Source organism: Carlito syrichta, unplaced genomic scaffold (genome assembly GCF_000164805.1).
Source record: "Carlito syrichta isolate Samal-C Ts95f unplaced genomic scaffold, Tarsius_syrichta-2.0.1 Scaffold309762, whole genome shotgun sequence".
Classification (NCBI taxonomy): domain Eukaryota; kingdom Metazoa; phylum Chordata; class Mammalia; order Primates; family Tarsiidae; genus Carlito; species Carlito syrichta.
This window is the reverse complement of record NW_007253858.1, coordinates 472,850-491,428: the sequence shown is the minus strand read 5'-3', so window position 1 is coordinate 491,428 and position 18,579 is coordinate 472,850. Positions and strand designations below refer to the sequence as shown.

General features: G+C 39.9%; 1 protein-coding gene across 1 annotated transcript in view; it reads right to left on the bottom strand.

The window, feature by feature from the left end:
* PHACTR1 (phosphatase and actin regulator 1) overlaps positions 1-18,579 on the bottom strand; it is a gene marked incomplete at its 3' end in the record, with an annotated part of 311,794 nt that overhangs the window by 83,221 nt on the left and 209,994 nt on the right. The window contains exons 4-5 of the mRNA XM_021717449.1: positions 10,402-10,569; positions 7,736-7,942 (exon numbers count right to left, since the gene is read on the bottom strand). Of these exons, the coding sequence (XP_021573124.1) occupies positions 7,736-7,942; positions 10,402-10,569 (375 nt within the window). The remainder of the gene's footprint in view (positions 1-7,735; positions 7,943-10,401; positions 10,570-18,579) is intronic.

Below are 18,579 nucleotides of genomic sequence, written 5' to 3'. Positions count from 1 at the left end.
TCCTCCTGCAATGTTAAATCTCTCCTCTTAGCATATTCACACAGATTCACTTCAACCCACTTTTGGCCCCACCTTTTATTACCACAACACAAAAATCCTACATGCCTGCCAAGCTGGACTATTTGCTGTTTCTTGAAAATAATAAGCCTTGTACTCATGTCCCTTTGTGTCCTCTGCTTCTTGTTTAAGAACAACCTGTCAAAATCTTACTCATCTGTAAGGCTTGTCTTAAATAAGTCCTTCTTAGTAATGCTGTTTTTTTTATTCCTCCAAAAGGATTTGACCTCTTAGTATTTGAATTTCTTTAGAACATGTTTATACCTCTTCCTATTAAACATATTCTGTAGCTTATCACAGCCTGCAGCTCCTACGGTTGACGGCCTTAACGATTTTTGTACATTATATATGAGGGCCGGCAGAGCATTTGCACATAACAGGCACTTAAAACATAAATGCTGAGTGAATTAAATCGCCAACCTAACAGTGCTACAAAAAAGACAGGTGTTTTGCTATGATCTGTGTCCTGGTTGCAGAAGTCAGAGCAAAAAGCACCCTTTAAAACAATCAACAGATAGTTCTTACAAGTAAAACACAATTTCTGCATTTTGAGAAAAGAAAATCAAGAATGGAAAAACATAGAGAAATGGGTATAAAAAGTAAATTAGGCAACTGCCCCATTCCTTCTGCATTGTTTATAACTTTTATCTTCTGTAGCTAGGAGTTCTGACACCTTAACCACTTTTCTGGCTGGGGAGAGACTGCCTCTTCCACGGTTAGACAATTCAACCAGGGGCATGCCTTTGACATGCAAACTAACCACTCCAGAACCTAATCTCCACGACCTGGCCGGCACACACCAGAATGCATTATTCCTTTGCCTTAATCGTTTCAGGGTCAGGTACCAGACAGCTAGAGACCACCATAAAAAGCCTGCCATAGTTATTCAAACTAGCCAAGCCTAAACTGTTCACTCCGCCCCGCCTTGCCTTTCCACAGAAACCCCAATAAAGGCTCTGGCCTTGGCTCTCTCCTTGCTCCTGCTCCTTCTGCCTCAGACCACCTTGAGGCCCCATGTGTCCCTGTGTGGTGAGCCATGCCTCCTGTCTCTAGAGCCTACACATGTAATAAATTTTGCAGCCACACTTGACTGACCATCACATAAAGAATACGAACACCTTCAAATAATCAGTTCACTGATACAGTTTGGATGCTTGCCCCTCTACATCTCATGTTGAAATGTGATCCCCCGTGGTGGAGGCAGGGCCAGGTGGGAGTTGTTTGGGTCATGGGGTGGATCCCTCATGAACGGCCTGGTGCCGGTCTCACCGTAAGGAGTAAGTTCTCACTCTATTAGTTTACGCGAAAACGGGTTATTTTAAAAAGCTTGGTACCACCTTCTCTCTCTTTTGCTTCTTCTCTTGCCACGTAACATGCCTGTTCTCCCTTTCCCTTCTGCCATGATTGTAAGCTTCCTGAGGCCTTGTGAGAAACAGATGTCAGCACTATGCCTCTTGTATAGTCTGCAGAACCGTAAGCCAAAACAAACGTATTTTCTTTATAAATTACCCAGCGGCAGTTGTTCTTTTATAGCAGCACAAAACAGACTAAAACTAAGAGGGTGGAAACCCTACAAGCCTTTATGGGGCTCCTCTGTTATAATTCATTCTTTCCATTTAAAGACATGAATAAAGTCCAAGTGCACAGTGATCAAATTTTTGGTTTTCTTGCACTGGGACCACTGAGAGGAAAGGTAGGGATGGAAGCAGGAGTAGCCAGTTGATTATGTAGGGTTGGAGAGGAGGACAAGCTGGGTGGCAGGATGTTGGGGTGCAATGGCAAGAGAGAGAGAGAGCCAGAGAGCAACAGAGACACATGACGGAATTATGTATCAGAATGTGATTGTAAACAGTGATAGTGTCCACAAAACTAGAGAGACAGTTAAAATCAGGAATATTGGTCTTAGTCTGACAAGCACTGATAGAGGATTCTCATTCTCTAGACACACACATGTGCACTGGAACTGAAAAAAACCATAAAGCATGGACATTGTCAGGCAAAACGGTAGTTGCAAATACTTTGGTAACACTGACACTAGCAGCCAACTAAATTAGGAAAATATAATAAATTTCCTTGTATTTCACCATGCAAATAGGCCCTGGACAGGAGCGTATTATCAGAAAGCCTTATTTTAAAAAATCAGCAACAGTTTCCTTTCTTTTCTGCACTGTCAGTCTCTAATTGTGGTCAAATGCTAGCCATGTGCTTTGCTCAGAATTCTGACTTTGACTGACTGTCTCCTTCTAGTCTGTTCTTTGAAATCCAACCTAACTGAACTCAGGTCCTCCTCTTTATGACTGAGTGCCTTGAGTACTTTACTATTTTTGAAATACTAGATAATTTTTTGGCCTTGAGTTATGCTGTGGACAGAATTGTGTCCCCCTAAGTTACCAAATTCATATGTTGAAGCCTTAGCCCTTAATGTGACTGTATTTAGAGTAAGGATATAATTAAGGTCAAAGAGGTCATAAAGATGGGATTCTAATATGATAGGATTAGTGTCCTCATAAGAAGAGACATCAGAGATCTCTTGATCTCTCCCTGTCATGTGAAAACATAGCAAGAAGATAGCTGCCTACACGCCACAAAGAGCGACCTCACTAGAAATCTAACCCGACTAGACTTTGATCTTGGACTTTCCAAACTCCAGAATGGTGAGAAATACATGTTTCTGTGGTATAAGCCGTCCAATCTGCGTTATTTTGTATGGTGGCCCAAGAAGAATAACACAAGTTACAAAAATAAAGCAGCAGATTTTCTAATATCTTAAGCAGATTAAAACATACAAAGATAAAAACAAAGATACTGATTTTTTAAAAATTGGGAATAAGCATCTTGGCAGAGATAATATAAACCAATGGTTATAAGTGAGAACTCTAGAATCAAACAAAACGGGTTCATGCCCATCTCTGTCACTTAGTAGCTATATAACCATTACCAAGTTCTTTATCTTCTCTAAATTTCATGTTCATCTGTGAAAAGGAGGTAGGATTGGTAATGGCATCTACAGCATAGGACTCAATGGTACGTGGTAAAGTTCTCAAAAATGCGAGCTGACATTTTTATTACGCAAGTGTGAACATCTGACTGTGAAGCCCAGCCATCACGGACGTTGATTATTCTTGATTCCACCGGCACACCTGGGGTGTCTGTCACAGGGCACCTAAGGCAGAAGGTGCAGATTATCCATGCAGGGTTTAACGTTTGACATCTGCATCCAGGATGCCCAGAGAGGTGATTGGTGATGACTCAGAAAGGCAGGAGGCAGTGGGATCTGCCTCCATTCCTTTTGTCTTCTAGAGTCATCCATCATTCCAAGAAGGATGAGTTTGGAGGACTGTCCATCTCAGATCACAGTTGTTATGCGATCAGCCTGTCAGACACAGTGCTTCTGGAAAGGAAGGAATCCGATACCCAACAACCCCTGCCCTGCATTATGTGACATTGCACACATATGGGAGGAGATGAGATGGACAAGAATGGCAACAGGAAAAGAAGACAGAGAGACTGGGAAAGCGAAAAAGCTCCCTGCCTGGCTGATGAACAGAAAAAAGTGTAAGACAAACACTCTCCAAATTAATTATGGTTTTCCAGATAGAGTGGAAGCAAATGCCAAAGTGGAGGTATTTCTGCATGCCTTTTTCTCATCATGAACTTGGAAGTAGCTCCAGTTCAGGCTCACATTTCCTCCAGCTTTCTATCAGACCATTCGCCATTGTCATTCTCCATTAATCACGCCTGGTGTCTTTCAATTGTCCTGTTTCCTTTCAAACATTCAACAGAACAACAGATACTGAGAACATACTAAGACTCGTAAGTCTCAATTTAGAGTTCTGGAATTCTTGGTTTATTAATTCCTTCTGACAGGGCCCAGATGTCTCCAGAGTAATTAGTAACAGAACAGGGTTAATGCAGCAGCCTCATGGTGATGCAGATTCATTATGACTGATTGCTCACTTATAAAAATTAAGCCAGCCTAATTGAATTTAAACCCAAAAGGATAGCACTGGACCTGCAGTCTACAGATTTTTCTACCTGTCTTGTCTTTATCATATTAAAAAAGTTACCATTAAAGTTTGAGGTTACAGTGAGCTATGATTGTGTCACTGCACTCTAGCCTGGGTGACAAAGGGAAATTCTGTCTCTTGAAAAAAAGACAAAAAAAAGTCAAAAGAAAGAAAAAAAAGAGGTTACCAGATATATCATGGCAAGGATATTAACTTTTGTGTATTTTATTCATTTGGTCCAAGGAACAAGGAGGTGAGTGACACAAGTACTCTCTTAAGGAAGGACCAGAGAAGCCAGAGAGATTGAACTAATGTAGGTATGTATCTTCTCTCTCTCACATGTAAAGAGTCCTATGGATACCAGGGCCCCTATGCTCCTAGGCTCATAGATGAAGCCTAAGTGTGCCTCCATTCATTAGGTAACTTGGTAAATTAGAGGGTGTTGTCAGTTAAGAAATTCTGTCAACTCTTCTTTGACAATATCTTATCTACTGGCCTGCTTTCTCTCTTCCTACTGATACCAGTCAGATACTTGTAAGCTCATATTTCACTCACTGTTTGCGTAAAGAGTAGCCTCTTAAATAGTCTCCCTGGCTCAAACTGGTCCATTTAATTCAACTAGTGATTTTGGAGTACAGGGCCTATAGCTGGCCTTGGCAGTGGCCTCTCTGACAGGCCTTTAACCTTCTCTTTTGCTCCTTCTATACAGTGATCCAGGAAGAGTTTTTTGTTTGTTTGTTTTTCGAGTTGGGGGTCTCAACTCTGTCACCCATGCTGGAGTGCAGTGGCACAATCATAGCTCCAACTTCTGGGATCAGGCTATCCTTCTGCCTCAGCCTTCCAAATAGCTGGGAGTGCAGGTATGTGCCACCATGCCTGGCTAATTTTTTTTGATTGCTTGTAGAGAAAAGGTTTCACTCTGTTGCCCAGGCTTGTCTTGAACTCCTGACCTCAAGCAATCCTCCTGTCTCGGCCTCCCAAAGTGCGGGATTACAGGTGGGAGCTACCACATCCAAATCCCGGAAGCTCCCCTGCTCAGAAACCTTTAAAGGCTTTCTTCTGCCTAGGGAATAACATCTAAATCTTTGTATGTCTTTACCTGGCAAACCCTGTCTCTCCGTATACTCTTAAATGAAGCCTCCATCTCAGTTCAGTCAATTCTTCAATGACCCCAAACACTGCCACCTCTGAGCCTTTGTCTAGGGCCTTCTTCCCTGGAATTCCCTTCCTTCATTCTCTGTAAATGCCTCTCATGCTTGAAGGCTTCAGCCTTCTCCTGTAACCTCTTTGCCTGATTGCACTGAACTCAAGTATCACTCCTAACAGTAGAAAAACTGCTTTTAGTAGAAAAGGCACTTATTTTTCTTGAGCCTCAGGTTTTCTACTAAAAACAGTTTTTCTACTATATATATATATTCACTAAACTGTCATATATTCACATCCACTTTGATGCCCAGCACAGTATTCTGCATATGGTAAGTGTGTTGAATAATCATGTACTTTATATAGAGGTTTATTTTGTACAATATGAGGTCAAACAGTTAAGTTCATGAACTCATCCTAGAAAAGGTGCTACATACCTCATTGCTGAATATCACTATGGTCACCTTAGAATATTCCCTTTGGGAAGCTATGCACAGACACCTGTACCTAGTCTACCTGTCAAAGCAATTTTGGAGCTCTTTTTCTGGAATGGCCATCAGTGCTGTTGTAGTATTACCCTTTATGTCCTGAATGTCATCAAATGTCTTCCTTTCAATACTTCCTTTATCTTCAGGTAAAGAAAAAAGTCACTGGGGGCCAGATCAGGTGAGTGGGGGGGGTGTTCCAGTACGGTTATTTGTACAATGCTGCCAACGTAAGCACACGGTGATAAGTTTGTGAACTTAATTGCCACACTACAACAAATAATGATAAGAGCTCTGATAGCCATTCTGGAAAAAGAGTTCCAAAATTGCTTTGATGAGTGGACTAGGCACTGGCATCAGAGCATAGCTTCCCGGGGGAGTACTTCGAAGATGACTGTAATGATATTCAGCAATGTGGTATGTAGCGCTTTTTCTAGGATGGTTCACGAACCTAATTGTCAGATCTCATATTTCATCTTTCTTAAGGGAAATTTGGCATCAAAATCTTAAAAGGCATTGGCTTTTGATTCAGCAATTCTAATTCTAGAAATAAATTAGGAGGAACTCAGTGATGCTTATAAAAACATATGTAGGTCATTGTGGATGTTTGCTATTGTGTTTTTACAACAGAGAAGATGGAAAAACCTTAAGGAGATAATTAAGACAAGTTGATTTATGTCGAGCAGCTAATAAAATCATGTGGAATATTTACTAACATAAGTATCAGTTCACAACATATCATCAAGTGTAAAAAGCAGGTAATAAAACAGTATGTATAGCAATATTCAATTTCTATTAGATAGATTGATAGATGGACAGTAGATATTCTTAGAAGGTGGTTTATGAAGTCTTTTTCTCCTCTGTGGTTTTCTGTGAATTTAATTTTTGAGCATTGAACTAAATTGTTAATAATGTATTGATTTCTTTTTTAGATGGAAATTTGCTCTTTTGAATCACAAACTTCTGGTTTGGACAGACATACACATTACGGGAGTGGCTTGACATAAGCCCATGTCCAAGATGGACTCTGCTAGAACTTGGCACCACGTGGAAGATAGCTTATTATGGAGATGACATTCACTGAACTAAGAGTTGAAAAACGTAGGGTCTAACCATACCTTTATTACAGAAGTCCCATCGGCCCTGAAAAAGTTACTTATTTTTCTTGAATCTCAGTTTTTCAACTAATAGATAGATGGCTATTCTTCCCTACCTCTACCCTTATGACATGTTACAAAATGCTATAGGTATCAATTAAATATTATCTGTAAAAATACCAAACACTGCAAAAGGCAAGTCGATCAGGATTAGGTGGGACCGTTATGGATGCCTATGAAATCTTTAAATCTTTGATTATACCACAACCTTAAATCACAAAATGGGATCTAATTCATGTGCCGATGTGTGGTGAATTGCAATCTCACTGAGTGCCCAATTTAATAACTGTGGATACATTCATTAAATCACACTTCAAAAACACTGCAAAGTATGTGGGAAATCATTTTAAGACAATGTTGCTAAGCTTATTCTTCTTCTAAAAGTATTTCCCACATACTTTGCAGATTGTCTGCTTTTTTTTTTTTCTTTTTTAAGAGAACAGACAGTACTGAAATGAATTTTAGTAGAATAATATACTGGGCTTCAGAAAAATAACTTAAAGACAAAAAATGTAAAGCCTTGACAAGTTCATTATGAAGACACCATGCTTTATCTCTGCAAAAATGTTGGTTGAATCTACTTCACCTAAATGGGCACACAGTCTTGAATTTGCCACATAAATACAATGTACATATTTACAGATACACACAACTGCAGGTCTTGGCATATGACTGGTAGGTGTATATCAAATGCTTCTTGACACAGAAACACAAACCCTGGTCATGACAGTAGGTATCAAGACATACACAAAAACACCCAAACTCCCCACAGGGCAGCCTCCCCAGAGAGGTGCATTCAGGCCTCAGATTGAAAGAACAAGAGAGAAAGACATTATCCCTTGAAGGGAAGGAGAAGGTGCACGCCCCGGAAGATGTCTCCACTCACCTGTTAAGTGGTTGGCAATCCTGGTAGTGGGTTTGGGAGGCAGGGCCGGGGGTTGCTTGAGAAGGGACAGCTGCTTCACTGGGGTCTCCTCATGGTCTCCAGAGAAAGCAGCGGGTTTTTTGGGGGGCAGTAGCAGGACTGGTTTGGCTGAAGGATCTTGGGACAGGAGGACTCCAGACTCACTGGCAGAGGGACTCTCTTCAGACACTGAGGGGACAACCACATGATACACAGGAGACATTACACAAACGCAGTGCAGGTGGGGTCGGCGGGCGCCGGCGAGGAACACAGGACAGGGACGCGAATTAGCAACACAGCAGGGCACTGACTGCTTCAGGCTGCCATGGACATGTGGAGAGTTACAGTGAGGACACCAGAAATCCGAGATAGCAGGAAGGACAGAGAGAGAGGAGGCAGGGGAACAGGGGAGGTGAAGGGGAAAGCAAGAGGGAGAAAGAAGAGGAGGATGTTTTTCTTAAAACCTTCTAAAACTTTACCATTTCAAAATCTGCATCTATCAGATAAATTCTATGGATGATATGAAATGTGACTCACGGGACCACAGCAGCTCTCAGCAGGTCGGCAGGGATAGGAGATCGAAGACGCAGAGCCTACCCTAAACCAAACCAGAACTGAGTGTAGGCACCCTCGCTTGGGCCTGTTTGCCCTTTGCTGAGAGGGCGAGAGAGGGTGGATTCAAACACGAGTAGGGTATTGGTTTTGTTCATTGGGTCCCTGCTCTCAGGTCTGGGACACCAGGTACTGATGACAGCCTGGAAAAGTGACACCACCCAGGTTGCACTACGTGCCTTGGGCAGCTGCTCCTCCAGGTTCCAGAGTGGTCAATGCTGAGCAGCGGCCTCCAAGTCAGGACTCTAGTTTTATGGACACCATCCTGCCCTGCCAGCTCCTAGAAACTTTAACAAAGCAAGGATGCTTGAAGTCAACCCTTTAATCTTCCTCTTTCCTCTCTACTCTTGCCTGCCAGAATTACCATTTTCTTATCTTCGTTTCCCCCATTTCTCTTTGCCCTGCATTGGGCCTCACTTCCTTTCCCCTCAAGAGGGAATCCCTGACTGAATCCCCTTAAGAACTGTCACTGGAGGTAGCATACACCTTCCTACCATGTGGCCAGTGACAGAATGAAACTCTATGACTTTGCTGGGATGACAGATTTCATTATAACAATTACATCCATCTGATTTCAATGTAACAAGGGAGGCTGGAGTAAACAAAATTTGCTGCTTTCATTGGAAAACTCAGGGGAGGAGGAGAATTTAACTCAACTGCGTATCCTCTCCACTACTGTCACCACCCCAATAAGAAAGCCTATACATGACTCCTTCTTTCCCTACCCTCTCTCTTCCTCCTGGACCTGAGTAACAGTGTTTTGTGCATATTTATAGATACACGCGATTGTAAAGACTCTTCAGGAGAGCTAAATTCTCCTCTCATCTCAAGGGACACTATTATTATCAGTGCTAGACATACTGATGGAGCAATGACTCACCAGGTCCCAAAGGGAAGTATAAGAATTAACTTTGTGAAACACCATCTCTCCCACATGACCTCCCGTGGGTGTGAATTTTGCACTCGATGTAGACAAAGGATGTGGCCTTTCTATCCAGACTCCAGATATTCCAAGAGGGTCCTTCCCCCAGACTTGTCTCCCGACAACAAGTACATTCCTCATCAGCTGTAAGTAAGGACTCATTTGGGGGCTAATGAGGACCACTCTGCATACCTTCTTCTGAGAGAATGAGTATTGACCACTCAGATAACTTTGGACCAAAGGCAGAAGTAATGGTCAGATGGCATCAAAAATCATCCATCAGCAGAATATGGTTTAACTAATAAATTGCATACAATTTAATTGATAATTAACTTAATTGGCTGTATCCAGTAAATTCATATAATTTGCTAAATTGATGTGACCATTAATTGGTATACTGGGATCAGGATTAAATAGTATGTCCAGGCCGGGCGTGGTGGCTCAAGTCTATAATCCCAGCACTTTGGGAGGCCAAGGTGAGAGGATTGCCTGAACTCAGGGGTTCAAGACTAGCCTGGGCAGTTTGGTGATACCTCATCTCTACAATATATCAAAAATTAGCCGGGCATGATAGCGTACTCCTGTAGTTCTGGCTATTGGAAGGCTGAGGTGGAAGGATCACCTGCGCTCAGCAGGCTGAGGCTGCAGTGGCCGTGAGTGTGCCACTGTCCTCCAGCCCAGGCGACGGAGTGAAACTCTGACTCAGAAAAAGGAAAAAAAAAAAAAAAAAAAAAAAATCACATCCAGATCTTTTGAACAGAATTAGACAGGTACCATAGAGAAAAATAATATTCTTCAGTTTTACCTTAACAGAGTTGAGTGTTAGAAAACAAAATGACATTTTAAAATAATCAAGATTACAATAACATGCCATATCATCTTTAAGGAGATTAAGATTATTTAAAAAATATTTTTAATTGTAGAACAATAAGTGTAAGTATTTTTCATGTTTTAAATATTCAGTATATGTTAAAAATAATATGAGGTCAGTTTTATTCAAATTTCCTGATCCTTAAGCTTAGAACAGTCCAAAATAGAACCCCACATCCAGCCAGGGCAAAGGTCCCTAGTACCACATTCTGGGATATGCTCTACAGTTCTGTTGGGGCATTACCTGGCCCATCCATGATGTCTGAAGGTTGGAGCACCTCGTACGAGCAGGGATCCCTGGGCATTGGGACTGGCTCCATTTCGGACAGGGCAGGCAGAGAAAGCTGGCTGGAGCTCAGGGACTGCCCGTTTTCTAGGGAGTCATCTTCATTCGATATGGAGAGCTCCCCATCTGTCAGAGAGAAAAAGAGACTGCAGAGTTAGACACTATCTGCCTTCCAGGAACAGACAATGTGTATTACCTGCTAACTAAGTCTAGATGCTTCTGAACAATTTTTTATCAAGGTCAGTATCTAAAGCTCACATCTGTTCTTTGACTTTTAAGGTATTTATTTTATCTTAAGAGATATGTTTTCTAACCAACAGGCCAACAAGTTCTAATGATCTGCAGCAATTTGGCTGTTTTCTTCCTGTCTTTATAATCATAATCCATTACATTTTCCTTTTTTTTTTTTTGTGAAAGTGAATTAAAATTAATTTATCCCATAAATTTTAAACATTTGGATAAAATGCAGCATGTCTCAGAGATTGGAAAGCCAGGATTGGGAATTTCTACTTTAAGGAGCAAAAAAGAGCTTCATGTCACTCAGTAAGCACCAAGGTCCTAGGAAAAAGACTCATTCTGTCTTCTGTTTACCTCTAACCTCGCCCAATTTCTTTGGGAGGATAAAGAAACAGGCAAGCTCTCATCTCCGCCTAACAGGCTGCAGCAGCTCAAGGATGCTGGGAAGTGCGGACCACCAATCCTGCCAGACTTTGATCTTTTGTAAAGCTCAGCAAAACAAGAGGTAGCTAGTTAACACCACAGTGGAGGATCAAAGGCTCTTGTACAATGGCCATTTGTCAAATCAAAATTCCCCCAGTGTGATTTCATCCTAGCCAGGGAGTCTTAGATAACTAGACATTAAAGTCAAATTAATTTTTAAAGAGGACTGAAAGCTGTTCCAGGAAGATGAATAAACACTCAGATGAAAGACTAAGTTATGCCTAGTTGGAAATACAGAAACCAGCAGAGCAATTACCCATCTTAAAACTGCCAGGAAGATGACTTACTTGTAGAAATGAAACAGTGAGGTGATTCCAAGGTGAATCTTGGATAAATAATCCTTTGCTTTTGCCATGTTCTGCCCCTAGTTTTGATTTTATGCATCAATAATATATGAATTTCTCTACCACCCCCTCCCCATTAGAACTGGCCCAGTGAATGTACATTCAACAGAGTAATATACAAACCAACAGGCCTTAAATAGCATATGATTTGAGGACATACAGTGTTTGACCTGCATCTTCTATAAACATTGAAACAATGTAATGAATACCAAAAACAAAACAATCATCTGAAGCAGACAATATAAAGCTCCAGCACTTGAAGATTATGTTGATTTTTTTCTTCTTTTAATTCAGCCTTTTTGTATGCCCAGAATGGTAGCAAGAATTATTATAATTGGGATCAACAATATGATTACTCTTTAATAAGAAAACAAGAGCACTGCAGACCCCAAACCTGTGCTATGAAAATTACACAGCTGAACTGGGAGTCGTCTGGACAGAAAGAGCTGAGTGTTATGCATCATCATTCCCAAACGATGGTCGTGGTCTCCTTAACATGCTTCCCTTTAGCATGATCAAACTGAAGCCGTGGGAAGAAGCTCTGCTTAAATTTCCCAGCTGGTGAAAGAATGATGCAGCTGCCATTCAGTCTAATACATCTCTAGGAAACCACTTTGATTCTTGATGTTCCGAGTATAATAAAAGTCCTAGATGAGACAACTAGAGGGGGAGGGGTCTCAGTTCTCCTGCCAAGTTCTGCTTCTTTGGGGGTAAGGATACAGCTGAATGATGGAGTGATCGCTATATATTTTAGTAGTTAAAAGTATTATAGGAACAACATAGGGGAAAAAAGATGCAACTTCAGTTGAATTACATTAGACGCTATGAATCGTGGTTTCATGAAGGTTTTGCTAGTAAGAGAGCAGCAATATTGCTCACTCTTCTTGGAATGTATTAACTGTCAAAAACTTGAGATCCCTCTGGATTAAAAGTACCTTTGCTAAGTCACAAAGGCCCAAACAACTTTGAAGGAAAAACGATATTAAGAATTCTATTGTCATAACTGCTGAATGTACATTTTCTTTGGAAAAATAAAAAACAGATGCAGGCGATATAAGACACTGATCATTAGCCGGGCTTGGTGGCTCACCCTGTAATCCTGCACCTTGGGAGGCTGAGGTGAGTGGCTTGCCTGAGCCCGCAGGTTCAAGACCCACCTGGGCAACTCGGTGAGACCTCATCTGTACAATAAATCAAAAAATTAGCCGGGTGTGGTAGCGTGCGCCTGTAGCTCCAGCTACTTGGAAGGCTAGGGTGGAAGGATCACCGGAGCCCAGCAGGTCAAAGCTGCAGTGCCACTGGGTGACAGAGTGAGACCCCGACTCAAAAAAAAAAAAAAAAAAAAAAAAGACACTGATCAAATCACCACCCCATCCAAAAGAAACAGTTTTTTTTTCTGTACAAAATTTTCCATGGTCGTAATCCTACTATGTACCAAATTTTGCATCATGTTTTCCCTGCTATCATAAGCATTATAATTTGCATAACCATTTTCATAATTATACTGGATGAATATACAGACATTTACTTAGCTATCTCTCTATGGTTAGTCATAAAAGGCTAGTTTTACGATACTATGAAAAAAAGCAACAAAGGCCATCTTCCTGTATACCATTTTTTCTGCAATTAGCATACCTTTCCCTAAGGATAAATTCTGATAAATGAAATTTATGTGTATTAATATTTTAATGTCTAGTAACATAAATCTGAATCTTGTGAAATTGTTTTTCTAAAGAGTTTTCCAATTTACATAGCAGCTATACACAGACCATACACACAGCTTAGCTTTTGACAGTTTCTTCAACATTAATATTGATAACCATGCTTTATCTGTTTATCTATCCATCCACACATACACACATATATGTGTGTGTGTGTGTGTGTGTGTGTGTGTGTATATATTAGAAATAAATTAAAACCATTCAATAGGTACAACAAATTCATTATTAATATAGTTTATGACCAAATACAATCTACTAATATAATTTATGACCGATTATATGATTTATTATTATAATTTATGAGTAGTAACAAAAGTAAAAACCATTTGATTTGTATTCATATAATATGGGAATAGAATGACACTGACAAGTAATATTTTAACATTTTTATGATGACATTTTCAAACACACATACACATACAGTGTAGAAAGATTAATGTAATGAACCTTGTATGCTCATCACCAAGCTAAGGAGTTAGCTGGGAATTCCTAATGCTGAGTAATTACAATTGTGATTAATTTGAAGACTAGTTAGGCTCTCCGTGTCCTTTTACTATTTACCCATACTGTTTATCAGCACTTAAAAATTCACATTATTTAAAAAACTCCCCATCCCTCAGAAAGAATTTAACTTTCCTGATTAAGATAAGGCTTCAAGATTATTTGTATCTTCATCTATCTAGGTCATCGCCATCTCTTGTTGTCATGGATGAGATGGCATTCACTGCATATAGGAAATTTGGAAGTTTTACATCACCTTCTAAAGTTATCTGTGATAATGGCTTTCAAAAATGTCATACAATGACATTCAATTATAAGATGCTTCCTATTAGAGTTAGTAAAGTGCAGACAGGAGGAAGGGAGAAAGCAGAAGAGACAAAATGGGTTAAAGCAGTGGCTCTCAAACTTTTATGGGCCCGTGGCTCCACCCTGAGAGTTTCTGAACCATTAGGTGGGGTGAGACCCAGGAATATAGATGTCCAACAAAGTCTTGATGATGTTGGTGCTGCTTTTGCTGGTGAGGGTTCCACACTTTGAGATCCACAGGGTTACGGATAAGGAGTCAGAGAGGCAAGAGAACATGGAATGGCAACTGTGCCTTGTCACAATGAGGTTAGAGTAGGAAATGCTAACTGTGTGGCTGACATGGAACAGAGGTGGTTGGTTTAAACCTCAGAGAGGACAAGAAAGCAGGAAGTTGCAATGTCTAACCACATGACTTGTCTAACGAACATGAACTTGTCACAGGAGGCAGAGGGGCTGGAGAGCGCAGAAGGGTAAAGTGGAAAAGAAAAACGTGAGCCAGATGCAGACATACCCAACAAGGTAGGATCAATTCGCAGAAGTGGCCGAGAACAGTATGCAGAAGTTAGTGCAGGTCAACGTCATAAATTTTAAATAATGAGACACAGAAAACAATAGATCTAAGCTAAAGAATTAGCCATGGAAATTGTGCCAGTCTTATTCTCCCCTTCTCCTTGTAAGGCATAAGAAACAAAAATGTTAATAGAGTCATGTTAATATGAAATTAGTGAGAATGAATGAATTTATTCAGTTGACAAACACCTGCAGAATACCTGTAATAACAACATGCATCACATGCCAGAAACCACCAACACTCACAACTACCTTGTGGCAGAGATTTGCTATGAGCTCCTTATGATATCTGTAAAAAACTGCTGTTCATTGGCTGTCTTCAGAGGCTGGAGCTTAACCACACTCTAGTCCTCCTCTCCTTCCATAAGCCAGGCATTGTGCCAAAGGCCAAGGAGAAGACAGACAAGCCATGGGGGAAGAGAGTGAGGCAGGCGTGACAAAGGGATGCAGAAATTCAGATCCAGAGCAGGGGTAATGTGTGCCAGCTGGTGTGAGAATTGGGGAAAGTGTGAGAAGTTAAGCCCCGAGAAATAAAGAAAGAAAATAAAGGGCGAAGGAAGACAGAAGACGTGCTCAGAAGAGATGGGAACCACATATTAGAGGAGGATCTTGTCTTGTACAGAATTGTTTTAAACGTTTTAAAAGTATGATCTATGCAAAATTTTTTGATTCAGAGGATTGGCTCTGAATTTTAAAAAATTTTTTAAGTTCATTAAAAATTGTATTTAAAAAACTTAGTGTAGTTAAGTAATTGCATCCGCCTCCACTGGATTGTCACCTTTGTGACTGTATGCCAAGTTTTTGGTTTTTAGTCGTTTGTTGCTTTGTTGTCCTTTGTTATGCTTTAGGGCTATTACCAGGTTTGGGCCTGATCAATTGTCAACTTCTCTCCATTGAATTCTCTCAAAACTCAGGGGTAACAAGTTATTTTTTTATAGATGAATGTCACCATGGAGAATGGGCAACAGAAATTCTTTCAGGTTCTCATGGATACTGATGTAACAACAGATTTTACTTTAAAAACATTGCATGAAGGGCAGACATTTTGTCCCCAAAAAACTCAGGGTTCCTGGCCCTTTGGAGTTTAAGATTTTAAAAAGTGCCAATTCTAATACCAGAAAGCAAAAATAATAAACTTAAGTTCACCACTGAATCTGATTTTCTATGACATTAATTATGGTTTATATATTTTAAAAAAAATCTTTGCTTAAAAGTGTTTATCTAGGGGGATATGAAATCCTTATTTAATAAATAGTTGAATATGAGTATGAAGAATAACTTTACATCTGTATATCGAACCATTATGGTAAAAAATTTCATACAGATCAAAAAACTAAAAACTTCAAAACTAAAATAAATAAAAATAGAAAATAGAAGAGTAGAAATCAATATATGTCAATTTATTCAGGTTGTGCAAGAAGGAAACCAGATGGATAGTCTTGATTTATTCATAAAACTTTCTGATTTTTAATTTGCAAAATGAAATGCTATATACCAAATAGAAGAAAAAAACCCAGCACAATGGAAGAAAGCATGAGCTAAACATACCTAATAAAACCAACTATTCCAGGTAGGAAGAACATTTGTTTGGGTAAATAAAAATCAAGTTCCAGGTGCCACTTGTAAATGTATAATCTTGCCAGGAATGAGAAAAATGCAAAAGAAATGACCACGCAAGTGATGTTGATGCATGTTCTGACATGAAGTGTGTCTGAAGTAATACCAAGTGCAAAAGCAGGAATGGAGAACAGTATGCACATGTTGATTATAATGATGTGAAAATGAAATATGTATGGGGCAGGCTGGCAAAGTTTTGAAGTAAATTTGACATAATATAGGTAGAGTTTAATGATCATCAACTCTATTTTTCTTATAAAGATGCATATATATATATATACATACATATACATATATATATATACATACATATATATATTAAAAGAAACTAACTGGGTGTGGTGGTTCCTGCCTATAATCCCAGGACTTTGGGAGGCCAAGGTGGGAGGATTGCTGGGCAACATAGCAAAACCCTGTCTCTACAAGACAAAAAACAAAATTGAAAAATCAGCCAGGAGTGGTGGCATGTCCCTGGGCTACTCAAGAGGCTGAGGCGGAAGGATTGTCTGGGCACAGGAGGTTGAGGCTGCCATGAATCATGATCGTCATGATCATGCCACTGCGCTTCAGCCTGGGTTACAGAGTGAAATCCTGACTCAAAATAAACAAACAAAAAATTGCATGCTGCCATGTTAAAATAAATGATAATAGGTTTTTGTTAAAAGGGAAGATCTGTTCCTCTGGTTTCTGTATGGAGAAATTTTCCCCAAGCATTTCTGATTTTTGCTATCCTCTCACCTTTTTCCACTGTTACCACTTTGCTACAATACAAAAACTACTCCTTCTGTCCCCACTGGATGAAGCCAATCTATTCTTTCCTTCCTACCCTGGACTAGTGTTGAATCAGGACCCAGACATTTCCACTTCATGGGCTGATCCAAGGTTATGGCTTGAGAGGGAGGGAATTATCAGGCCCTTCAATGACTTTCTCCTGAACAGTTTTTACCAGTAATAAGATGATGCCCTACTTTGATTTCCCCATTTGCCTTATTTCTCACATGGTTCAGAAATTCAGAGACAAAAGAAGAGTGCTAGTAGTGGGCCCCTCAAGTCCTTAACAATCTGGAGACTCGAGAGAAGAGAATGCTTTTTCCATCTCAGGTACAAGAAAACCGAAGGAGCCACTCTGACAGGCAATAGGAAAGAAGGAGTTAGCAACTATGCTCTCCTGGGAAGCCAGTATCTCAGTAGACAGAGGTATACTGGTGAGCACCTCTAATTTATTCTCAGTAGACACAGATGGGAGAAGCAGCCACAGTGGAAAGAAGTCCTGATTTGAAGTCTGTGTCATTCTTGCCATCACTAGCTTGCAACAAGCTACTTAACTTCTGGGGACCTCTGCTTCTGTCCCTTGAAAACTAAAGGACTATGTTAGATGATGCCCCACGACCTTCCAGATCAAAGTATTCTCTGCATAAGGCCTTAAGAAATGAGTGAGAAAAGTGCCCCACTCCCTGCCAAACAGCTTTGCTAATCAACTTGAAATAACAGGTGAGCTAACACAGCAAAGCATTATGCATTCAGGTGTTCTTTTTCTCGTCTGACTCTGTTCAGGCCAATGACAGCAAAAACTAGGAAATAAACCAGTGGATTTCTGCTTTAGCTAAACAAAGTTTTATATTTTTATTTACAAAAAAAAGATGAGCAAAGTTTTCATGTAGCTCTAGAAGTCTGTGTTCTACATAAAAAGCCTCTGTACACAGCAGAGAGACAGGGAGGGGGAAAGAAAAGACAAAGGAAGTATTTGTGTAACATCTTCAATGTTCCAGTGTTCACTATGTTGGACATTTTATATAGGATAGCAATAACAACCCCCGAAACAAACAATATTTCAGGAATTTACTATGTGCCAGGCTGTGTTTATTCTATCTATCTATCTATCTATCTATCTATCTATCTATCTATCTATCTATCTATCTATCTATCTGTCTGTCTATCATCTATCCATCCACCCATCCTATGAAGACTACCAAAATTATCCTCATAGCATAGAGAAAAGTGAACACTAGATACTTAAGTAAGAAGTGAAGTCACATAGCTAGTACCATATGGTAAGAGAGTGTGTGTGATTTCATTTAAAATGCTTTATTTTGAAATTTTAATTCTTTAAGGATGGCAGTAATAATATAGCAATTCTTTATAAATAAGACACGTAGTTGTCATAATTAAAACTCAAATTCTCATAACTGTTAACCTCTGTAGCAGAGTAATGAAATTATAGTTACATTTATGCTTTTGTTGTAAATAAAATTATTATGTAAGTGAAGTGTCATATGACAATTTTAGACTGAAAAGGAAGCTTAGCTACACTGCATCTTTTTTTGGTAATGCAAATGTGTAAAATTTACACATGCATG